At 44.4% G+C, this 26,381-nt stretch overlaps 1 protein-coding gene across 1 annotated transcript in view; it reads right to left on the bottom strand.

Moving 5' to 3' along the window:
- The window catches only part of gabrg3 (gamma-aminobutyric acid type A receptor subunit gamma3), a 644,954-nt gene that overhangs the window by 253,825 nt on the left and 364,748 nt on the right, over positions 1-26,381 (bottom strand). Inside the window, exon 7 of the mRNA XM_033023452.1 lies at positions 713-850. Within this exon, the coding sequence (XP_032879343.1) occupies positions 713-850 (138 nt within the window). The remainder of the gene's footprint in view (positions 1-712; positions 851-26,381) is intronic.

The raw sequence follows: 26,381 nt of genomic DNA, 5'->3' as shown, positions 1-26,381 counted from the left end.
CTGCTTCATTTCTCACCACACCCATCACCCTGTCCGTGAATCGGTTTAATTCCAGAATTGTGTTGCACCATACTATACTTGTAATGAATCAATAAAAGGAGACCATGTCTTTAAAAATTGCTCTGATTTTCCTGCTAAGACGAGTCTCATATCTTCAAGATGTAGCGTCTCAGACATGCTTGTGATCCACATTTTGAGGGTTGGGGTAGAAGCATTTTCCCAAAATTTAAGTATAAGTTTTTCTGCCATTATCAGGCCATAATTGAGGAAACGTCTTTGCTGCTGATGAATTTGAAGGTGTATTTACAGCTACTGATCAGGATGAATATCTCACTAACGTTAGACACAAAACGCTGGAGTAACATTTTGTGTCTATCTTTGGTGTAAACCAGCATCTGCTGTTCCTTCATACACAATATCTCACCAATATTGGCTTAGTTATTGTTAGCAAGCTGGGCTTACAATATGTATTCCTGTTGCACCAGTTGTATTCATTCACGCTCCTGGTATGTTCCGTCATTACATGACTCAATCGATTCAATTGATTGGAATTGTCCGATATAACACGTACCAACCACGACATTTGTTAATACTAACTAAAATAACACATACCAACAACGACAAGTGTTAATACTAACTATCATGCCCAGTCAGATGGACATAAGCCTCTAAAATATTCATCATAAAATGTGGCAAAACTGTGCTCCAATACCTGCTGTTGTTTCCACAATTTTCGTCGTGTTCCTTAAGCCCAGGAAATCAAACTGGTAGAGTCTCCAGGACTTCTGGTTGGCAGCTTCAACAGAATTTTTCCTCCATTTGTAAACCATCTCATCCTTTGGGTATCCATCTGGGAAGAGAGGAAAGAACAAGCTCATTGTCAAATGCAGAGCCCTTTAATTTAGTTTAGTTTATTGTCACGTGTACCGAGGTACAGTTAAAAAAAGCTCTTGCTGCTTAGTTTCATTTGGATGATAGATACAGCGTGGAAACAGGCCCTTCGGCCCATCGAGTCCGCACCATCCAGCAATCCCCGCACATTAACACTGTCCTACCCACAATAGGGACAATTTACACTTATACCAAGTCAATTGATCTACAAACCTGCACGTCTTTGGAATGTGGGGGGAAAACTAAGATCTTGGAGAAAACCCACGCGGTCACGGGGAGAAAATACAAACTCCGTACAGTCAGCACCCATAGTCGGGATCGGACCCGGGTCTCCGGCGCTGCAATGTATCATCTCAAAAAAACTTTGAATTCATCGCTGTCACATACTAAGATACAGTGAAAAATGTTGTATCGTATGCTATCTAGACCGATCATAACACACTTGAGTGCAATCATATCAAACATGAGCACAACAGGTAGTACATAAGAGAAAGTGGCAAAGGAGAGCGCAGAAGGTAATGTGTAGGAAGGAACTGCAGAAGTTTGCTTACACCGAAGATAGACACAATAGATAATAGACAATAGGTGCAGGAGTAGGCCATTTGGCCCTTCGATCCAGTACCACCATTCAATGTGATCATGGCTGATCATCCACAATCAGTACCCAGTTCCTGCCTTCTCCCCATATCCCGTGACTCCACTATCTTTAAGGGCCCTATCTAGCTATCTCTTGAAAGTATCTAGAGAACCGGTCTCCACCGCCCTCTGAGGCAGAGAATTACACGGACTCACAACTCTCTGTGTGAAAAAGTGTTTCCTCATCTCCGTTCTAAATGGCTTACCCCTATTCTTATACTATGGCCCCTGGTTCTGGACTCCCCCAACATCGGGAACACATTTTCTGCCTCTAGTGTGTTCAAACCCTTAACAATCTTATATGTTTCAATAGCATGCCCTCTCATCCTTCTAAACTCCAGAGTGTACAAGTCCAGCCGCTCCATTCTCTCAGCATATGACAGTTCCGCCATCCCAGAAATTAACCTTGTGAATCTACGCTGCACTCCCTCAATAGCAAGAATGTCCTTCCTCAAATAAGGAGACCCAAACTGCACACAATACTCCAGGTGTGGCCTCACTAGGGCCCTGTACAACTGCAAAAGGAACTCTTTGCTCCTATACTCAACTCCTCTTGTTATGAAGGCCAACATGCCATTCACTTTCTTCACTGCCTGCTTTACCTGCATGCTTACTTTCATTGACTGATGAACAAGGACCCCCAGATCCCGTTGTACTTTCCCTTTTCCAACTTGACACCATTTAGATAATAATATGGAGGAGCTCAATGGGTCAGGCAACATCTCTGGTGAGATGCAGGTACAGCAAGGAATAGGTGGCGTTTCGGGTCGAGACCCTTCTTCAAACTGAGAGTTAGGGGAGGGTGGAACTAATGCCCCTGTCCCACTTAGGAAACCTGAACGGAAACCTCTGGAGACTTTGCGCCCCACCCAAGGTTTCCGTGCGGTTCCCGGAGGTTGCAGGTGGTTGCTGGAGGTTGCAGGTAGTGGAAGCAGGTAGAGAGACTGACAAAAACCTCCGGGAACCGCACGGAAACCTTGGGTGGGACGCAAAGTCTCCAGAGGTTTTCGTTCAGGTTTCCTAAGTGGGACAGGGGCATTAAGGTACAACAGAGGATAATGTTGCAGCCACAGCAAAAATGCAGATGTAAAACATGTGCAAGGTTTGCAGTGAGATAGATTGGTAGTTTGGGAATACATCTTTAGCATATGGGAGGTCCATTCAAGAGTCTGATAAGAGTGGCAAAGAAGTTGTTCTTGAATCTGGAGGCATATGCTATCAAGCTTGTGTGCCTTTCCTCCAACAAGAGAGAGGAATGAATTGAGCATGACTGGGGTTTGAGCAGTTCTTGGTAATGAGAGCAGCTTTCCCAAGGCAGCATGGTGTAGATGGTTTAGCCTCGTTTAGTTTGGTTTAGTTGATTGTCACGTGTACCGAGGTACAGTGAAAAGCTTTTGCTGCGTGCTAACCAGTCAGCGGAAAGACAATACACTCATACAATCAAGCCGTCCATAGTGCACAGAAACACGATAAAGGGAATAACGTGAGTAATGTGAGTTTTAATTAATTTTATTTTGATTTTAACTAATTTTTATTTCTTGCCATAGACTCAGAGTCATAGATGGTAAAGCACAGAAACAAGCCTTCAACGTCAATGTTGATCATTGTGCCTGTTTAAAAATGTATTTCTATTTTATTTCTTTTTGAATGTCCCCGAGTCAAGATCTGGCTGAATAGGTTTTCCTGAAACGTGGAGGAGTACAAATATGAAATATATCCTTTTCTCTCGGTTCTTGCTCTGATGCAAATGACAATTTAGTAGATTGGCTCAGAACATTTTTTAATCTGTGTAGACCATGGCGCAAGCGAAAATGCACTTTTCTATTCGCTCCATGAAGCAAACTTCCTCGTACCTACAAGAAACGCGTAACAAAACACAAAGAGCTGGACAAACTCAGTGGGCCAGGCAGTGGCGGGAATGGTCAGATGACGTTTCTTTACTTCACTTTGGAGCTTCAGCATGGAAACAGGCCCTTCAGCCCACCGAATCCATGCCGACCAATGATCACCCCGTACACTAACACTAGGGACAATTTACAATTTTACCAGAACCGTTTAACCTACAAACCTGTACGTCTTTGTGATGTGGGAGGAATCCAGAGCACCCGGAGACAACTCAAATGGTGACAGGGAGAACGTACAAACTCCGTACAGACAGCACCCGTAGTCAGGATGGAACTTAGGTCTCTGGCACTGTAATGCAGCAACTCTGCTGTTACGCCCTTGTGCTGCCCTGCTGAGTTCCTTCAGCATTTTATGTTTTGCTCAAGAGGTCTTCCTTGTCTGGTCTCCTATTTTAACTTGAAGTAGTTCTCTTGGACATTTGTATCCACCTGACTGAGTGGACAGGAGAACAGCTCAACATCTCTTCCAAATGACTACACCACTGGAAGTTCAACGTTCCCTCTGTCCTGTACTGATGCATCGAGTCTACATTTCAAATCCCTGGTGTAGAACTTCAACTCCTTTCCTTTTTTAAATGTGATATTGTTGCCCATGATGTCATGCTTGACAGCGCACACAACTCTATTCCTCTCTCTGGCTGATGGAACCACAGAGAAATAATCTGTGGAAAGCAGGTAAGGGATGGAGATGGGTATAGGAGTTGAGAAGGTAAGGAGTTTGTCAAGTGAAATTTCTTCTGGATAGGCAGGTGGCTGGGGAGCGGTGTAGAGCAGATGGATCTAGGAGTGCAGGTACATTGAATTGAATTGAATTGAATTCCTTTATTGTCATTCAGACCGTCCGGTCTGAACGAAATTTCGTTGCCTGCAGTCATACATATAATAATAAATAACAAAACATACAATAAACACAAATTAACATCCACCACAGTGAGTTCACCAGACACCTCCTCACTGTGATGGAAGGCAAAAGTCTTAAAGTCTCTGTCTCTTCCCTCCTTGTTCTCCCTCTGCGTTGAGGCGATCCAGGCTTCCGTTGTTGTGACCCCGCCGGATGATGGCAAGTCCCGCGGCTCAACCGAGCTCCGCGAACGGGCCGGTTCAAGCTCTGCGGCCCGGGGTGGTCGATGCTGCCGCCCTCAAGTCCAGCGAACGAAGCTGTTGCCGGCGGGAGCTCCGGAAAAACAGTTCACCAACCTGTGACCTGCGAGCTCCCGATGATGTCGTCCACTGTTCACATAGTTCACTGAAAGTGGCATCTCAGGTAGATAGGGTAGTCAAAAATACTTTTAGAAGAAGGAAACATGTTCCCGATGTTGGGGGCATCCAGAACCAGGCGCCACAGTTTAAGAATAGGAATGGGTAACCCATTTGGAACGGAGATGAGCAAAAACTTTTTCACATAGAGGGGTGTGAATCTGTGGAATTCTCTGCTTCAGAAGGCAGTGGAGGCCAATTTGCTGGATGCTTTCAAGAGAGAGTTAGATAGAGCTCTTAAAGATAGCGGAGTCAGGGGTTATGGTGAGAAGGCAGGAACGGGGTACTGATTAGGGATGATCAACCATGATCATATTGAATGGCGGTGCTAGCTCGAAGGGCTGAATGGCCTCCTCCTGCACCTATTGTACATTTACTATTGTGTACTTACTGGTTTAGATGGAGCATGTTGGCCGGTATAGGCAAGTTGGGCCGAGGTGGGTGTTTCCATGCAGTTAGACTCTATGACCCTATATCTACTCTATACTGAATAATCTTAAGATGGTGCAACAGGCTCTGAATGAACTGCTGGTAGTATTGACATCTGCTTGACTTGCGTAAGGGACCTCTTTGTTCCAAACCGGGATGGCAACAGAAGGGTCACTACTTGTATCCCTCTGGAGACCATTACCTTCATGACCTATCAAACCCCATGTGTGAAAGGATATGGTCTGAACATTGGCTCAGCACCGCACATTGATTTCCTTGAGGTCTGACCTCGTGAAATATGGGCTCCATGTAAACACATTCCCCATATTGCTGATAATTATCTCATAAATATTTATCCCTTGGCATTTCCACAGTGGTTGACCACAGTAATCAAAACAGTGAGCAAGGTGCAGGAATGAAAAATGCAACCAAACCTCCACTCAATTATTCAAACCAAACACCATTAATCTAAATCCAAGCCGAGGTCCTGTCCAACATGGAATCACATTTTCAGAAAGACAGATGGTCTGTCTACTTTCTGCACGCAGTCTTTTTTACACAGAGACTGGCGAATCTCTGGAATTCTCTGCCACAGAATGTAGTTGAGGCCAGTTCATTGGCTATGTTTAAGAGGGAGTTAGATGTGGCCCTTGTGGCTAAAGGGATCAGGGGGTATGGAGAGAAGGCAGGTACAGGATACGGAGTTGGATGATCAGCCATGATCGTATTGAATGGCGGTGCAGGCTCGAAGGGCCGAATGGCCTACTCCTGCACCTATTTTCTATGTTTCTATGTTTAAGGGCCTGTCCCACTTGGCAATTTCTTCGGCAAATGCCGGCATCATTGACTGACGTATCAGGTCACTGAAAAATGAGTGCCGTGATGCGGCGTGACGCGGCGTGATGGCGTTTGACGCGCGGAGTTTTTCCGCAAATGCCGCCACATTTTTTTTGTCGCCGCTGGATTTTGAAATGTTCAAAATCCTTTGGCGACACTGATATGATGCCGGCGGTCACCGAATAACATCACCAAGTGGGACAGGCCCTTGAAGGAGATAGACATCACTATTGTCTTTGGGCATTGTCAGCCTCACTAAGACAAACGAAGATTTCAAGAGTGAAAGTTAATAGCCTATTTGCTTTTAGATTCATTGCTATTAATATTGAAATACCTCTACCAAAGTTAGCTGTTAGAGCACGTCCTTGTTATATACCCTTTCCAAATATTTCATGCTGCCCACGTCCTTTGTTGCATTGGCTTTCCAGTGACAAAAATACAGTGATGAAAGATTATGCCGTGGGAAATTGGACGGGGGGGGGGGATGTTGAAACAAGGAGCTGCAGATGCTGGTTTACAAAAGAAGATACAAGGTGCTGGAGTAATTGAAGTTGACAAACTCAAGTTGGCAAATGGGTGAGACAGTGGCCAATTGTACAAAAAAAAAGATCGACATAACAGTTATACAATTTTCGTGCTGCTTCAGTTTTAACATTTTATGAACTAATAACTAGATAGGGAAAAAAAAAGGAAAAAAAGGGAAAGAAGAAAAGAAAAAGAAAAAAATATTTAAAGAAAAACAAGAAAAAAACCCCCCGCAACTAACTAAGGTGTAGAAGAAGCGGAGATATGTCCAAGTATCCTTCCATATACCCGCTCACGCAACCCTACCATCCAGGGCCGGATTTACCTATAGGCTTAAGCTTAGGGCCTCGAGATCTAGGGGGGCCTCGGCCCCGGATTTACCTATAGGCTTCATAGGCCGATTGGGTGGGGCCTCTCATAGGGGGTTGGGAGGGGCCTCACGTGGAATAGCCAAGTCTTCATCTAAATCCGGCCCTGCTACCATCGGTTTAACTCTCTCATCCTTTTGTCTCATACTTTGTGTTTATCCACCTCTGACCTTTGTCCAACCATCTGCATATTAACTCGCACCCTCCCCTCGTTCTTGGTCACCCATGACCTGCTCTGCTTTGTCCTGTCCCTCCACCGTTCTAGCCTTACATCCCACCCCTGCAATCAATCTGAAGAAGGGTCCTGACCCGAAATGTTACCCATCCATGTTCTCCGGGGATGCTACCTGAACCGTTGAGTTACTCAATCGCTTTGTACCTTGAATGAATCTCGGACGTGCTAAGGAAGTATTCACAAACTACCCTGTTGCCGCCCTTACACATTCCTTCTCTGTCCGCACTTCTTCTGTAGCTGTACCATTATTTTCTGCACTCTCGATTACCACTTCCTCATTTGCACTACCTGTTCAGCTCATGTATAGTATGATAGGACTCAGGTATAATATGGTCTGGACCAGGGGTTCCCAACCATTTTCGTCCCTTTTACCACTGGCACCTTTAATAGCACACAGCAATGATATTTCACTTATTTATGAACAACTAATGATGAACAGATACCGGTATACCAGAACCAAACACAGTCAGTCAATGAGAAAAAATATGTACTAATCCAGAACCAACAGATTTACCCCCTGGGTAGGAAATATTTACCCCCTGGGGGTAAATTTACCCCAGGCTGGGAACCCTTGATCTGGACAGCATGCAATAACATAATTTTTCACTATCTTGGTATATATGACAATATAAATTTAGTACTTTTTTGTGATGATAAAGAGCCCTAGTGAGACCACACCTGGAGTATTGTGTGCAGTTTTGGTCCCTTAATTTGAGGAAGGACATTCTTGCAATTATGGGAGTGTAGCGTTGGTTTACAAGGTTAATTCCCGGGATGGCGGGACTGTCATATGCTGAGAGAATGTAGTGGCTGGGCTTGTACTCTCTGGAGTTTAGAAGGACGAGAGGAGATCTTATTGAAACATATAAAATTGTTAAGGGATTGGACACGCTAGAGGCAGGAAACATGTTCCCGATGTTGGGGGAGTCCAGAACCAGGGGCCACAGTTTAAGAATAAAGTGTAAGCCATTTAGAACGGAGACGAGGAAACACTTTTTCTCACAGAGAGTGGTGAGTCTGTGGAATTCTCTGCCTCAGAGGGCGGTCGAGGCAGGTTCTCTGGATGCTTTCAAGAGAGAGCTAGATAAGGCTCATAAAGATAGCGGAGTCAGGGGATATGGGAGAAGGCAGGAACGGGGTGCCGATGGGGATGATCAGCCATGATCACATTGAATGGCGGTGCTGGCTCGAAGGGCCGAATGGCCTACTGCTGCACCTATTGTCTATTGTCTATTGATACTGATCACAATCATGAGAAAAATAGATCGGGTAGTTGCACAGTCTCGTGCCAAGAGTAGGTGAATCATGGACCAGAGGACATAGGTTTAAGGTGAAGGGGGAAAGATTTAATAGGAATCTGAGGGGTAGCTTTTTAACACAAATGGTGGTGGGTGTATGGAACAAGCTGCCGGAGGAGGTAATTGATACTGGGACTATTTAAGTTAGACAGGTACATGGATAGGACAGGTTTGGAGGGACATGGACCAAACGCAGGCAAGTGGGACTAATGTATCTGGGACATGTTGGCCGGTGTGGGCAAGTTGGGGTGAAGGGCCTGCTTCCACTCTGTTTCACTCTATGACACTATAACCAACATCTGTCATCATTGAGAGCATTCTCCCATGTCATAGAATCATAGAGTCACAGTGTGGAAACAGGCCCTTCGGCCCAACTTGCCCATGCCAACCAACATGCCCCATCTGCACTAGTCCCACCTGCCTGCATTTGGCCCATATCCCTCTAAACGTATCCTATCCATGTACCCATCTAAATGTTTCATTAAATGTTGCGATAGTCCCTGCTAATCATGAGATGCGGGGAGTACTCCACATTTTCCTGTAGAGTTCCTGGGATGTGGGAAGGTGAGGGAAGATTTTATCCAGGCATACAGAAGTGGAAACAACCAGAAACATGAATTGGGAAGGTCTACAAAGCAATGCAATAAACATAACAGACAAATTACCATAATTCAGACAGAGGGTTGTGGAGAAATCTGTAAGCATTGACAGAGTCCCTGTAGACTGCGTGACATATGACAACCATAAATGGTTGTAGGACTCATTCCACTCGTGGTTTGTGTAATCTTTGCGACCTTCATAAAGTCTGATTACCACCTAGAAAGATTAAATCAAATTTGCCTAAGGAGCTTTGCCCAGACCCATCTAATCAAAATTAAAGATCCATTGAAATTAAAATTCTAATTATATTTAAGGATTCATTTCCACAATGTGCCCTGCATGCTTTTATATTTTAATAAACCTCTCTAATTAACATTAGTATTATAAGTGGAGTTCCAACCAATCTCTTAACCCCAGCTTTAAAGATTTCAGTCAGCAAATCTCTCATATTTACCAGTGGATTCCCCAAGACTGTAAAACCCTTTAAGTTTCTTAATTATCCATATGGGGATCTGAACATTTGCCTCGGGTATCCTAGAAGATCTCCAATCTATGCACTTAAATATAAAACACACCTTGGAGGTATAGCAAATATAATTTCTATTTCTATTCATTTAGTCCGTTTTAATTAAAGTAGTTTGTGATGTCTCACTTGGTGTTAATGAATAATAACTAAGAAGAATTATTTAAAAAAATAATAATTTATGAATGGATTTTGCCTTCAACATACTCCCAAACTTTTCATTTCAGTTATATTTTTATCACTCTATCCACAGATCAAAATTATGTTATAGTTGAGCTCATGGCCATCTTGACTTCCAGCTCGTCAATAGTGGTGGGATGGCATGGTCACATGCACCCTTGTTCAGGACAATGTCATGGTTTGCCTTGACCAAAGCTTCAAAGTTGGGGAACTATGTGCTAGTGGGAGGAGATGTTGATTCAAGAGTAATTTTATTGAGTAAAGAGAATGTTATCGTCATATGTCACAGATAGAACATACACGACCCAAGGGCCTCAACAGTCTTTTCAGGTGAGGCAGAGGTTCACTTGCACCTCCTCAAAACCTCATCTACTGTATCCGATGTTCCAGGTGTAGAGTCCTATTTGTTGGCGAGACCAAGCGCAGGCTCGGCGATCGTTTTGCTGAACACCTCCGCTTTGTCCGCCTAAACCTACCTGATCTCGCGATTTCTAAACACTTTAACTCTCCTTCCCATTCCCACATTGACCTTTCTGTCCTGGGCCTAGTTTTAGAGGTGCAGCACGGAAACAGACCCTTCGGCCCACCAGGTCCGCGCTGACCATCGATCCCCACACGTTAGCACTATCCTACACACACTTGGGTAGGGTTTACACATACACCAAGCTAATTAACCCACAAACCTGTACGTCTTTGGAGTGTGGGAGGAAACCAAAGATCTCGGAGAAAACCCATGCAGATCACGGGGAGAACGTACAAACTCCGTACAGACAGCACCCGTAGTTGGGATCGAACCCGGGTCTCAGGCGCAGCATTCACTGTATGGCAGCAACCGCTGCGCCACCGTGACCGCCCTGGTAGAGCTGCTGCCAGAGACCTGGAATCGATCCTGATCCATGGATGTGGAGAGGATGTTTCCACTAGTGGGACAGTCTAAGACTAACGGTCATAGCCTCACAATTAAAGGACGTTCCTTCAGGAAGGAGGAATTTCTTCAGTCGGTGGTGAATTTGTGGAATTCTTTGCCACAGAAGGCTGTGGAGGCCGTCAATTGATATATTTAAGGCATAGATAGATTCTTGATTAGTACAGGTGTCAGGGGTTATGGGGAGAAGGCAGGAGAATGGGTTTAGGTGGGAGAGATAGATCTTGAGCCCTGTTTATGTGGAATTTGAACATTCTCTCTCTGACCTCATGGGTTTCCTCCAGATGGTTTGGTTTCCTTCCAAATTCCAAAGTTATGCAGGTTCTTAATTCTTAAGGGGTTGGACAGGCTAGATGCAGGAAGATTGTTTCCGATGTTGGGGATGTCCAGAACAAGGGGTCACAGTTTAAAGATAAGGGGGAAATATTTTAGGACCGAGATGAGGAAAACATTTTTCACACAGAGAGTGGTGAATCTCTGGAATTCTTTGCCACAGAAGGTAGTTGAGGCCAGCTCATTGACTATATTTAAGAGGGAGTTAGATGTGGCCCTTGTGGCTAAAGGGATCAGGGGGTATGGAGAGAAGGCAGGTACAGGATACTGAGTTGGATGATCAGCCATGATCATATTGAATGGCGGTGCAGGCTCGATGGGCCGAATGGCCTACTCCTGCACCTATTTTCTATGTTTCTATCAGCCATGATTGTATGGTGTAGACTTGATGGGCCAAATGGCCTAATTCTTCTCCTGTAACTTACGACCTTATGATCTTGAGCCCTGTTTATGTGGAATTTGAACATTCTCTCTCTGACTTCATGGGCTGAAGTGGCTGTCTCCACGTGATATCTTGAAACTAGAGTAAAACTAACCATGCATTCATATAAACAGACACAAATATAGATGTCACACACACCCACCCTGTTTCTGTGCTGAATCATTCAATGACTGACTATGAGTGTATGACACAAATACACATATGTGTGCAAGGAATCTCACACACATTTATGCACACACGCACAAACGGGTGTCAAGGTATATGGGGAGAAGGCAGGAAAATGGGATTAGGAGGCGGAGATCAGCCATGATTGAATGGCGGAGTGGCGGAGTGGACTCGATGGACCAGACTGGACTCGATGGACTCTCTTGCCCAGAGTAAGGGAATCGAGGACCAGAAGGCATAGCTTCAAGGTGATGGGGAAAATATTTAATAGGAATCTGAAGGGTAACTTTTTCACACAAAACATGATAGGTGTAAGAAACAAGCTAGCAGATGAGGTAGTTTAGGCAAAGACTATCCCAACGTTTAAAAAACAGGTAGGCAGGTACATGGATAGGACAGGTTTGGAGGGATATGGACCAAGCGCTGGCAGGTGGAACTGGGACATGTTGGCCGGTGTGGGTAAGTTGGGCCGAAGGGCCTGTTTCCACACTGCATCAAACTATGAATCTATGATTCTCTGACCAAATGGCTATTTCTACTCCTATAACCAACGCAAGCAGACATTTTCTCTTTCTCTCGATGTCTGTCTCAAGACGTTAAGGCCAGTGGCAGCTGCTGTTGATTTATTAAATTGAGCAGCTCAAGGCTACTTGCATTAAATAATGTGTGGGAGATTGAAAGTGATGTCGGGTGCTATTATTAGTAAAGCTTACAGATGCTGAGATTACTTTCATGGTGCATTGCTGTAGATGTTATTAATATATTCTGTCCCATTTTTTAAATGCACAGCTGTTGGTACTTGAAACCATTGCCAGGTAACGTCTATCAACTTGTGCCCCACTTTGAACTAATTCATTTTGCTTTCTTTGCTTGTGGAATATCTACATCAGCGTAGGCAGTCAGTTTTAATCAGTGGCACAGCCTTTGGAACACCGCATCTGCTGAAGATCCAGAGAAATAACAGTCTCTTAATAACTCAAGTTTTAGAAAGACCTCACCAAGATTCTAGAAGGCAAAGGACTTTTCCCTAGAAACTGAAGTACATTAAAATTATTCTTCTCAGAAATGTCGAGTTATATTCATAGGGACTTCCAGCATGGAAATGGCCTTTGGCCCAACTTGCTCACATCGACTAAGATGCCCTGTTTACACTAGTCCTACCGACCTGTGTATGGCCCATATACTTCTAAACCTTTCCTATCCACGAACCAAATGTCTGTTTCATGCTACTATCAAATGCGATATCATTCATTTCTACATCGTTTTGCAGGATCACGGTGGCACAGCGGTAGAGCTGCTGCCTTACAGAAAAATGCAGCGCCAGAGACCCGGGTTCGATCCTGTCTGTATGGAGTTTGTACGTTCTCCCCGTGAGTTTTCTCTGAGAGCTTCAGTTTCCTCCCACACTCCAAAGATGTACAGGTTTGTAGGTTAATTGGCATGTTTAATTGGCTTGAAAAAATGTTAAATTGTCCAAATTGGCGATATGCAGAGTGCTGCCCTGCCGACTACAAAATTCAGAAGGTTCAGAAGGATCAGGAATTTTGGCCAACATTTTGCAAAATATATCTCTGACATCTGGATTACTAGCTTTCACGAGTTCGGGCATAGAATAAAGGAAAAGGGAGGTTATGACACAACTTTATCAACTACTATCTGGGCCACTGTTGGGGTGTTATGTGCAATTCTGGTCTAAACACCAAAGGAGGGACTGGATTGCTCTACAGAAGGTGCAGCAGTAATTCATCAGGATGTAGGCTGGGATGGAGACAGACCAGATGAACTGGATTTAGAGTCATAGGGTCATAGAGTGATACAGTGTGGAAACAGGTCCTTCAGCCCAATTTGCCTACACCGGCCAACATGTCCCAACTATACTAGTCCCACCTGCCTGTGTTTGGTCCATATCCCTCCAAACCTGCCCTATCCATGTACTTGTCTAACTGTTTCTTAAACATTGGGATAGTCCCAGCCTCAACTACCTCCTCTGGCAGCTTGTTCCATGCACCCACTGTGAAAAAATTACCCCTCAGATTTCTATTAATTCTTTTCTCCTTCACCTTAAACCTATCTCCTCTGGTCCTCAATTTACCTACTCTGGGCAAGAGACTCTGTGTATCTTCCCAATATTATGCTCTCTAGTTCCTGATTTCCCTGCCTTGGCAGAAAGACTGTGCATTCACCCGATCTATTCCTCTCATGATTTTATACACCCCTATAAGATCACTTTTCATCCTCCTGCACTCCAAGGAATAGAGTCCCAGCCAACTCAACCTTTCCCTATAGCTCAGACCCTCTGGTCCTGACAAAATCTTTCTGATTACACAGTGCCCAGAATTGAACACCATACTCTAAATGCGGCCTCACCAACGTCTTATACAACTGCAACATGACCTCCCAACTTCCATACTCTTGGAGAATGGGAGACTGATTGAAGACCTGATTAAGGTAGACAAGTTTATGATATGCATCGTATATAGACTCTCATAAAAAGGGCGGCACGATGGCACAGCGGTAGAGTTGCTGCCTCACAGCGCCAGAGACCCGGGTTCGATCCCGACTACGGGTGCTGTCTGTACTGAATTTGCACGTTCTCCCGTGACCGCATGGGTTTTCTCCGAGATTTTTGGTTTCCTCCCACACTCCAAAGACGTACAGGCTTGTGGGCTAATTAGCTTGGTGTATGTGTAAACTGTCCCTAGTGTGTGTAGGATAGTGTAATAGTGTGGGGATCGCTGGTTGGAGTGGACTAGGTGGGCCGAAGGGCCTGTTTCCGTGCTGCACCTCTAAAACTAAACTGAAAACTAAAACCAAAGGATAAATGGATGGTAAGAACGTGGTAAGCTGAGGGACCTGTTTATATTCTCATAGATTTGGAGTTAAAAGTTTGCCTGCTCTTTTGGGAAATAAAACTGTTCTTGCTCGTGGCCTACAAACTCTGACATTCTCAAAGGAATGGTTTAACAACACTTTCTCAAGAGCAATTAGTTTGGGCTAAAAATGCCGGCCTTTCTATTATGCCGAAAGTAAGGATAGAAAACAAAGCACCGAAGGAGGCCCATGGCAACTTTGTTGGTAATGCGAAAGAAATTCTCATCTCCCTTACCTTTTCCCTCCTGCCGAGAATTTTTTTTTATCTACAACCTTTTAACCAATTCCGTTTAGAAAATTGTGACCCAAGCCCGTTTCCGCTTATCGATCAGACAGCTCGTGGTGACTCACCATGTGAAACGATGACTCTTGCCTCATAGAAGGATGACAAATTAGGTAAAGCATTGTCTTAGATACAGAGAATTAGGCGTGGAGCAATGTCTCTCAAACTTGAAGCATGCCACTTTCCACAAGCTTACAAATTTGATGTCTCACGCATATCTTTCTGACCAGTTGGAATCACAGAATCGGAGTATCAGATAGCATGGAAACAGGCCCTTCAGCCCAACGTACCCACACACCGACCAACATTCCCCACCTACATCTGTCCCACCTGCCTGCATTTGGGCCATGTTCCTCAAAATCAATCCTATCCATGCACCTATTCCTTATCTCCAGAGACTCTGCCTGTCCCGCTGAGTTGCTCCAGCATTTTGTGTCTACCTTCGATTTAAGAGAGAGTTAGATAGAGCTCTAGGGGTTAGTGTAATCAAGGGATATGGGGAGAAGGCAGGCACGGGTTATTGATTGTGGACGATCAGCCATGATCACAATGGATGGTGGTGCTGGCTTGAAGGGCCAAATGGCCTCCTCCTGCACCTATTTTCTATTTCTATGTTTCTATGTTAAACCAGCAACTGCAGTTCTTCCCTACACACTATCCATGAGGTTATCAACACTTTAACACTGACCTTTATATCCTGGGCCTCCTCCATTGTCAGAGTGAAGTCCAGTGCAAATTGGAGGAACAGCTCCTCATATTTCGCTTGGGTAGCTTACACCTCAGTGGTATGAATATTGACCTCAAGTAGCCCTTGCTTTCCCTCTCTCCATCCCCTCACCCTTTCCAGTTCTCTGACCAGTCTTACTGTCTCTGACTACATTAAATCTCTGTACCGCCCGGTCCCCTGACATCAGTCTGAAGAAGGGTCTCGACCCGAAACGTCAACCATTCCTTCTCTCCAGAGATGCTGCCTGTCCTGCTGAGTTACTCCAGCAATTTGTGTGTATCTTCGAATTAAACCAGCATCTGCAGTTCTTTCCTACACCTATCCATGTACTTGTCGAGATGTTTCTTAAACAATGTGATAGTATCCGTCTCAACTCACTCTTCCAGCAGCTCGTTCCACAGAGATCCAGGCTAGGTCTCGCTCCTGAATAACAACTATTCTGGGGCTTCGTCCTCTCCACAGGCTCCTTGCAATCTGACAAGAATGACTAGTTTCACAAGGCATTAGTGCGGCGACACTTTGGAGGAATGTGTTCAGTAGGAAAAATGCCATTAAACTGGAAAGGGTGCAGAGAAGATTTAAGCAAATATTACCAGGACCCGAGTGCCTGAGCTGTAGGGAGAGGTTGGGAAAGCTAGGACGTCATTCGAGGAGTGTGAAAAGTTGAGGGGAGATTTTATAGAGGTGTACAAAATCATGAGGGGAATAGATATGGTGAATGCACAGTCTTTTTCCCCAAGGCAGGGAAATCAAGAACTACAAAGCACAGGATTAAGATTAAGATGAGGGGGAAAAGATTTAGTAAATAACTTTTTTCACACAGAGGGTGCTGGGTACATGGAACGAACTGCCAGAGAAAGTAGTTGACACAGGTGGATACAAAACACTGGAGTAACTCAGCAGGTCAGGCAGCATCTCTGGAGAACATGAATAGGTGACATTTGGGTCAAGAGCCTAAGAAGAAGGGTCTGATCTGAAATATCACCTTCCCATGTTCTCCAGAAATGCTGCCTGGAGTTACTCCAGCACTTTGTATCTTTTTGTGTATTCACCAGCATCTGCATTTCTTTGTGTCCACTAACTGAAGCAAATACTATATCCACATTTAAAATACATTTGAACATGTACATGGATAGCAAAGGTTTAGAGAGATATGGGCCAAACATGAGCAAATGGGATTAGCTTAGGTTAGGACATCTTAGACGATATGAGCAAGTTGAGCCATAGAGCATGTTTCTGTATGACTCTATAATACAATTGATTAATTGAATGTTCAGTTGATCGATTCTGAACAATCTTTTGTTATTGAATATTTAAATATTTCATTATCTGGGCTTTCATTCTCTGTAACTATGAAGCAATTCCTTATCTGTGACAGGAAGTAAACACTGCAGTGATCATTAACTGTCAGTGTCAGGAAATATAGAATAATTTATTATCGAAAAGGACACAGCTGCAAACAGGAAAATATTATTATTGAACTTCATTGAGCTGTTAATATGGAATAATTATCTGCAGGAGGTGATAAACATAAAATAAACTATCTAACTGTCAACTATTTATTTGGAATATGCTCAAGATAGAGAGAGAGGGGGGGAGAGGGTGAGAGGGAGTGAGGGGAAGAGAGAGAGGGGGTGGGAGAGGGGAAGGGAGATGGAGGGGGGGGGAGGAAGTGGGACGGGGAGGGAGGAAGGGAGAGGGAGGGGGACGGGGGAGAGGGAAGTGGGGGGAGAGGGGAGAGAGACTGGGATAGAGATGGAGAGAGGGAGGAGGGACCGGGAGGGAGGAGGGTGGGGGAGGAGGAGGGAAGGGAAGGGAGAGGGAAGGGGAGGGGGATGGGGGAGAGGGAAGTGGGGGGGGAGGGGAGAGAGACGGGGATCGAGATGGAGAGAGGGAGGAGGGAGGGGGACCAGACATTAAAAGTACACAATATCTGAAAAGGGATGAGTTCATTGGAGGTTCAGAATAAAACGTGTCTCCAAGCATGGAGGCAAGCTTGACAAGAGTTTAATTCCAAGTAGGAATCTGGGGCAACATTGCCAGGAGCTAAGATTGAAATGAGATAATTAGGCATTTAAACTACAAAATTAACTCCAGTGGGAGACAGCGGCTGTATCAAAGCAGAAAGTATTACACGTGTGTTTAATGACAGCTAGAAAGAGAATGCCTAGCAGAAGTTAAGGGGCTGGCGTACTGAGGGCCCATGAGAGAGAACGCATCGAAGAAAATGAAGTGAATAATTCAAGGTAATTCCATAGTAAAGGCTAACAGCAGAGACGAAGCATCACCATCACCATCATCATCCATTATCATCCATCATCATCCATCATCATCATCATCATCCATCATCATCATCATCATCATCATCATCATCATCATCATCATCATCATCATCATCATCATCATCATCATCATCATCATCATCATCATCATCATCATCATCATCATCATCATCATCATCGGAAACATCAACGGGCACGGTGCCTTACAATGCCATGTACGACAGTGATCGCAACTTCCACTGAAGTGTGGATGGCCGTTGGCTTGCGAGGAACCTCCACTGAGTGTGGATGATCAGCCATGATCACAGTGAATGGCAGTGCTGGCTCGAAGGGCCGAATGGCCCACTCCTGCACCTGTTGTCTAGTGAGCGGTTGTCTAGTGAGCTCAACCGCCCTTTGACAGGTCTTGTTGCTGGTCCTGCTGGGGGTCCACAGCCCCCTCCTCCGGTTTAGTCACCGACGATCTGACCATGGAGCAGGTAGCAGGGGGTTACATGGTACCCGTGGCGGGGGGAACTCCAATGCTGCGAGAATCAATGTATCTACAACCAACTATATTTTTAACAGCTGCCCAATACTTTCAAGGTCAGCATTATTAAAACTAGCTTGTCTCCTTATTTATTTAATTATTTGAATGAAAAAAAACCTGCACCACACAGAGATTTTACTTCGGAGTCACGTGAGTGACTACGTGAAGAACCCGCTCAGTGCGCAGGCGCGGCATTACGCCAGCAGTGCAACAGCGGCTTGCAACGGGAGATAGGCTGTCCCGTTACAGCATGAACCGGACCGTCAGGTGAGTACCCTGAGGTCGGGTTTTCTTTTACAGGTGAGCCTTTTTCTGCTTGTGTTTTTACAGGCAGAGAAAAAGGCTCTGGAACAAAACTGTCCCCCGTTTTCCCGTTGGGGGAGGGGGGCAGCAACAGGCGGTAGGAGCGACCCGGTGTTCCGTAATTCCCCGACACCGTGCCGAGGCCAGCCCGCTAGTACCTGAAGCAGCGGGCTGGACGCATAGCCACTCGAGAGGCATCCGGCAGGTGTTTCCCGATGTCGGACGGGACGTCTCTCCACCCGCACGGGGGGAGAGAGAGCCGCCTGAGCCGCTGGAGCGGCTCACGGAGCAGTGCCTGCGAGACGCGCTGCTTGAGGGGCGCTCTCGCTACTACAAGGCAAAAGCTCCAGAAGAACCTGTCCCCCGCTCGACTCCAGCGGGGGACAGAGGCAAGGGGGGGCAGCAACAGGCGGTAGGAACAATACCGGTCGCCCCGCTATCCCCATCACCGCGCCGAGCCCAGTCCCGCTAGTGCCTGAACTGCGGGCTGGATGTCTAGCCATCCGAACAGGCATCCGGCCGGTGGCGTCCGATTCGTCGGACGGGGACATGTCTCCACCTAAATGGAGGAGAGACAGCCGCCTGAGCTGCATCCAACAGCAATTGGAGCAGCTCCAGCGAGATGCGCAGAAAGAGCGCTCTCGCGGAGGGAGGTCAGGCACCCCCTCCACAGTGCCTCATGCACTGCCCTTTGCTCCCTCATTACTGGAGGCTAGCATTGGTGACCAGGGCTGGGCTGGTCTGGAACAGGGGCAGGCGGACGAATTCGGGAGTATGCCAGGGGTGCAGGAACATGAAGAGCTGTTGGGTGTGATGGACCGCTTGTAGCAACCCCACGGGCTGGAGCACCGCTGGAACCAAGAATGGCGGCCAGCATCAACCATTACTGGAAAAGGTGCTCGCTGAGGTGCTGAAACAACACAGCACCAGAAAACGGTGAGGCCCTCAAAGTAAAAAGTGTCAACAGCCAAATCTGGGGGCATGTGGGTCACACATCCAGACCCAAGAACTCAAGCTACAGCGGATCCTAAGGCTCCTGACGTCAGCCATCACAGCCTTTGCTCGTTCCGTGGAGAGCACGGAGATGGATACCTGCCAGCAGGATGTGCTGGCATTAATGTGTACCACACAATTTGAGATCAACAATCTCCAGAGGGAAACATAAGACCTGCCCTCAATCCCAAATTTGCTGGCTTGTGTAAAGCCCCAGCTGCGGAGACGGACGCGCTGCCATTTGGGAAAGATTTCAATAAAAACTGAAGGAGATGCAGGAAGCATCAAAAACCTTCGGCCTAATGAGGGCAGGCCCCGGGACGAGCAAACCAAGACCTCCGATACCCAAGTGGCAGCACCCCACGGCATCCACCAGTCGACGTCCGCAATATGGGACTGGTGAACGCTTGGGGTCCGCACATTATCCCCAAAGATCTTTCAGATCAGGGCCCGCAGCGGACCCTCTGGAAAATGCGCCTCCCCCCAACATCGCCAGCACGTCAGAACAAAATCTTCAGGAAAATGAAGAAACAGAATCGCCAATAACCATGGAGGTAGGTGGGTCTGGTCCCTACCAGCATATAGAGAATAAGGGTGCTTTTTTTGTTTTGTTTTTTGTTTATTTTATTAGAAGTTAATACAATACAAAACAATACAGTGGCACCTAATTTTAGGTGCCAACTATGTCATACCGTAATCCATTCTATGTACAACCTCTAGTTTTATGTTATGAGTAGGCAAGACAAGAAAAAGAAAACAATAGAAAGGGGAAAGAGTGGAAAAATAGATGGTAGAGAGTAGAAAAATGTGAAGTGTGGATATAAAAAATAAAAATAAAAAAAGAAAATAAAAAAGAAAAGGTGGAAAGTAGAAATAGAAGAAAAGGCCCCTTAAAAGAGAATTTTTCAAATCTATATTCAGAGATGTAGATCTATCCACGTCATGAACTGAAATCAGCAATCCTTATGGTACCGCTGCATCACATGATTCCAAAAAGTCGATGAAAGGAGACCAACTCCTTAAGAATTGGTCATATTTATCTATTAGTCGGAGTCTCATTTCTTCAAGGCGTGCTATGTCCATCATATTCCTAATCCACATTTTAACAGTTGGTATGGTTGTATTTTTCCAAAATTTAAGTATCAATTTCTTTCCAATTATTAACCCATAATTAAAAAAAACATTTTGGTCTTTATTTAAATTGGTATCTTCTCCTATTATTCCAAATATAATCCATTCCATTTTGGGTTCTATTCTTGACTTGAAGAGCTTTGTAAATATATCAAATATATCACTCCAAAATTTATTCAACTTTGTACATCCTACAAATGAATGTGTTAAATTAGCGTTTTGAAACAAACATTTATCGCATCTGGGAGAGACGTTTGGATAAAATTTATTCAACCTCGTTTTTGAATAATATAGTCTATGTAATAATTTGAATTGAATTAAATTATGTCTTGTATTAATAGAACAGTTATGTGTATTCATCAAATACTTTTCCCATCTATCCTTCGAGATCTTTATCATTAGCTCATGTTCCCAATCTTCCCTTAGTGCTTCTGTTGAGGGTGATTCTCTATCTAATATATTATTATAAAAGTATGAAATTAATTTTTGTGAATCAGCCTTAATATTCATTGCTTCTTCTAAAGGGTCTAAAAATATAGTTTGAAATCTATGTATATATTTCTTCATAAAGTCACATACCTGTATATATTTAAAATATTGATTATCCTTCAATTTAAATTTTAATTTTAATTGTTGAAATGATAACAGCTTACCCAATTCATACATATCCCCAACTTTCCTAATCCCCAGTCTATCCCATTGTTGATATGTGTTGTCGATGAGAGAAGGTTTGAATGCGGGGTTGTTCAATAGTGGGGTTAGTACTGATAAATTATTTAATTTCAAGGATACTTTTATTTGTTTCCAAATTCTTATTATATTGTGAATAATTGGGTTCTTCTTGTATATTATACTATTCAATTTTATCGGTGAGAGCAGGATCGTTCCTATATCGTGCGGATAGCACTCCTCTTTCTCCATTCTTATCCACTCCAACTGCTGAGTGGAACTATCCAGCCAGTACATTATGTTCTTAATATGCACTGCCCAGTAGTAATACATAAAGTTAGGTAATGATAAACCCCCAACTTCTTTAGATTTGCACAAATGCTTTCGTTGAATTCTATGTGTTCTGTAATCCCATATAAAATTAGTAACAGTGGAATCTAGTTTTTTGAAAAAATATTTTGGAATATATATTGGGATCGCTTGAAACAAATATATTAATTGTGGTAAGAAAGTCATTTTTATAGCGTTGATTCTACCTATCAATGAGAGCGGAAGTGTTTTCCAAAATTTAATCATATCATTCAGTTTATTTAATAGTGGTATAAAATTGGCACTAAATAAGGGTGCTTTATTAACAGGGGGGAGATTACACTTGTTTAAAGAAGCATGGGGTATGGTCACGAGTGACAAGTATATACTCAACAACATTACAGGATATAAAATACAATTCATGTCAGAAAAAACGCCGCCAGTTCAACAATGGCCCCAAAGGGTATTTCTCCCTCCGTCAAAGAGAAACGTGAGGGACAAGCTGAACTGGTGAGACTTATCACAAAGGGGGTCATCGAAAAGACCAAACATGAACCTTTGGAAATTGTATCGAATATATTCACTAAAACCAAAAAAGATGGTGTCTGTCGCATCATCATTGACTTAACATCACTAAACAAATTTGTTAAGTATATACATTTCAAAATGGAGACATATGTTACTGCCAAACAACTGAATTCCAAAGGACACTTCATGGCAAGCATTTATCTTAAAGATGCTTACTATCTAGTACCCATATACAAGGATCATCGCAGATACCTAAAATTTATCTGGATGGTACAAAGCATTGCCCTATGGGCGAACTTCAGCCCAAGATTATTCACCAAAATATTGAACCAGCCATGGCAATACTAAGAAAACAAAAACATATTGTCATGGCATATCTGGAGGATATTCTCATAGTAGGGAAAACGATGGAATTGGCTGTGGCAGCAGTATCAGCTACAAAACAGCTCCTCGAAACTCTGGGGTTCGTCCTACATCCAGATAAATCTAAGTTGAAGCCATCCACTATCATGGACTACCTGGGCTTCACAATTAACTCAGTCCATATGACTGTTACCTTGCCAAAGGCAAAAATGGTTGAATTAGCACAATCATGCAACAAATTAATGGTCAACGAGCGACCAACTATTCGACAAGTAGCAAGAATAATTGGGGAAATGGTAGCAGCATTTCCGGCTACACAATTCGGACCTTTGCACTATCAAAAAATTTTACAGAGAGCAAAGGTACGGGCAATAAAACGACATACAGGTCACTATGATCGTGTCATGAACTTACCCACTGAAGCAATATCAGAGCTACAGTGGTGGGCAGAAAACGTTTGGCATAGTTTCAGCCCTATCTTTATCACTAACCCTACTTTAGTTATTCAAACAGATGCCAGTGCTCAAGGCTGGGGAGCGACTAACTCCATATCCAGCACAAGTGGTAGATGGACTAAACTAGAGTCATCATTACTACTTACACTGGGCATTAACTATCTAGAGATGTTGGGCGCCTTTTATGGTTTAAAATCATATGTATCTAATATGCAGCACTTGCATGTTCGGTTACAAATTGATAAATACTACGGTGATGGCTTATATTAACCATATGGGTGGCATAAAATCATTATCATGCGACAAATTGGTCAACATGATTTGGCAATGGTATGTCAAAAGACATATTTGGCTATCAGCTACTTACCTACCAGGTAAGCTAAACACCCATGCCATGAGAAAATTAAACGCCAGGGTTGCAAGTTTGAACAGACCTTACCTGGAACTGGGATTGTCCAAACAAACCATCACCACCATGTCGGCATCCCTTCGAACATCCACCAAGAGGCAGTACTTAACCAGCATCAAAAAAGGGAGAAGTACTGCCAGGAAACATGGACAACATACGCAACAGCTACAGCCACCAACATACTGGAGTTCCTGGCCATCTACACCACGATGTAGGGATCAGCTACAGTGCCATCAACACAGCGCAGAGTGCTCTTTCTGCTTATCTCAAACCAGCGGCAGGACAACAGGCGATGGGATCCTATCCACTGGTGGTAAAACTGATGAAGGGCATTTACAATATCAAGCCCTAAGCCCAGGTATACCCATATTTGGGATATCAGTGTGGTCCTGACATATCTCAGGGAATGGCCACCAGCCAGATCCCCCGGCCTCGAGCAAGCTACACTAAAGACGCTTAGGTTGATGGCACTTGTATCCGCTCAGAGGGTCCAGTCACTACACCTATTGCGACTGGACAACATGATCACAGCTCCAGACCAGATCTGTCGTTATCCAGCGACTGGTCAAACAGAGCAGACCAGGAACACCTAATCCAGTCGTGGCTTACCCACCAGAACCACGGTTATGTGCCATGACCTACCTACTATCCTACATAGACACAACCAGAATATTCGAGGGAGATGTAAAGCCTTGTGGGTCAGTCACAAAAACCTTATGGTGGGGTACGAGCCAAACCATTGCGAGATGGCTCAAGCAGGTGCTAGAAACTGCTGGGATAAACACTAACATGTACAAATTTTATTCCACCAGGGCAACATCCATGTCGACGGCTAAAGAATGGACATGCCTATACACCACATCCTGGCTACAGCAGGATGGTGGGAAGGGAAAAGACCGTTCAGAAATTTTATAATAAGCCGTTGGCAAAACCTGGTTTATTTGCAGTAAAGATTTACGAACTGCAAATATTTAATTTAAGCCCAGGGGAGCAACTTAATTCTTTGTTGTTATTGTTTAAAAAATACCATTGTGTTTTTCTACAAATAGACTCATTGGTTCATTACGATAACACTTCCTCCCTCAAGAACTTCGGCAGTGAGTGAAATGAAACTGTTACACGGTTTGAAATCACAGAGCTTTGAAATCTTCACGTAGTCACTCATGTGACTCCGAAGTAAAATAGTAAGATTAAACGAGAACTTACCAGTTTGAAGTTTGATCTGTATTTTATGAGGAGTTACGATGAGGGATTACGTGCCCTCCGCTCCCACCCTCATTATATGGATCAAACTAATAAATTGATGTCTCCTTATCTTTACTATGTTTACTTCAAAATAACTGTGTCTATCTGTGATTCCACACCGCTGCTTGGAAGTATGCCGCGCCTGCGCACTGAGCGGGTTCTTCACGTAATCCCTCATCGTAACTCCTCATAAAATACAGATCAAACTTCAAACTGGTAAATTCTCGTTTAATCTTACTATTTTAACTAATTCCTCCAGTTCAGTGGGCGAGGCTGCTCAGGAACAGCTTCTTCCCTTCTGTTTCCAGGCTTCCGAACGGTCCTTCCAAAAGCTGGTGTATTGTCCGATTCACCTCCAACCCATTGTGGACATTGGACTTTGTCTATGGGACTGATGCACCACAATGCTGAGACCTGTATTCTGCAATCTATATGGAGTCTTAGTGTCATGTAGCGTGGACTGCTGTCTGGAAGAGTACGGCAAGCAGACAAAAATTGGGAATCCTCGTGGTTTAGTTTAGTTTAGAATACAGCACAGAAACAGGCCCTTCGGTCCACCAAGTCATACTGACCATCGATCACCCGTCCACACTAGTTCTATTTTATCCCACTTTCGCATCCACTCCTTGCACGCTAGGGACAATTTACAGAGGCCAATTAAACTATAAACCTTCACGTCTCCGGAGTGTGGGAGGAAACTGGAGCACCTGGAGGATGTGCAAACTCCACACAGACAGCACCCGAGGTCATGATCGAACCCGAGTCTCTGGCGCAGTGAGCAGGCAGCTCTGCGAGCTGCGCTACTGTACCGACTATCAGCGGAGTTAAACGATTTGCTATCATTCCAAGAGGTCTGAGTTAATGATCCGGATCCAAATTCCTCCAAGGGACCTGGTGGTTAACTTTGGTCACAAAGTCAAAGAGTCATACAGCGTGGAAACAGGCCCTTCTACCCAACATGCACATGCCAACCAACAAGTCCCATCCAAACTAGTCCCAGCCGCCTACTTTTGGCCCATATGCCTCTAAACCCACCCTACCCAGGTACCTGGCCAAATGTCTCTGAAACATCGCAATAGTATGGCCACAACTACCTCCACTGGTTGCTTGTTCCTTACACCCACCACCCTTTGTGTTAAAAAGGTTATCCCTCAGTTTCCCATTAAACCTTTCCACCCTCACCTTAATTATGTGACCTTTATAATGTGGACATTATATGACATGTTCAATTAAATAAAGCTGGATTTTTTTGAATATGTTAGCATCAGTAAAGGGAAGGATGGAACAATTGGACATATAACAATCTATCTTGCTCACTAATGACCCTTTGGGAAGCAAGGTTTCATCCTTACGTGAACTGCCCTGTATGTGACAACAACGCTAGATTAATATGGTTGAACCCCCCTCTCATGTGGTTTAACAACTATTTGGTTCAAAGAACACAAGGGATGGACACAAGTTGCTGGTCTTGTCAATAACATTGGTCTTTGGTTACTGGTCTTGCCATAACTATTACGAAAGGGTTCAGTGGAGCAGCGGTAGAGTTGCTGCCTTGCAGCCCTAGAGACTCAGGTTCGATCCTGACTACAGGTGCTTGTCTGTGTGGAGTTTGTATGCTGGCCCCGTGACCTGCGTGGGTTTTCTCCGTGAGCTCCGGTTTCCAACTCACACTAAAAGATCTACAGGTTTGTAGGCTAATTGGCTTGGTATCATTGTAAATCGGCCCTAGTGCATGT

Source organism: Amblyraja radiata, chromosome 6 (genome assembly GCF_010909765.2).
Source record: "Amblyraja radiata isolate CabotCenter1 chromosome 6, sAmbRad1.1.pri, whole genome shotgun sequence".
Taxonomy (NCBI): Eukaryota; Metazoa; Chordata; class Chondrichthyes; order Rajiformes; family Rajidae; genus Amblyraja; species Amblyraja radiata.
This window is presented reverse-complemented; position numbering and strand designations above follow the sequence as displayed.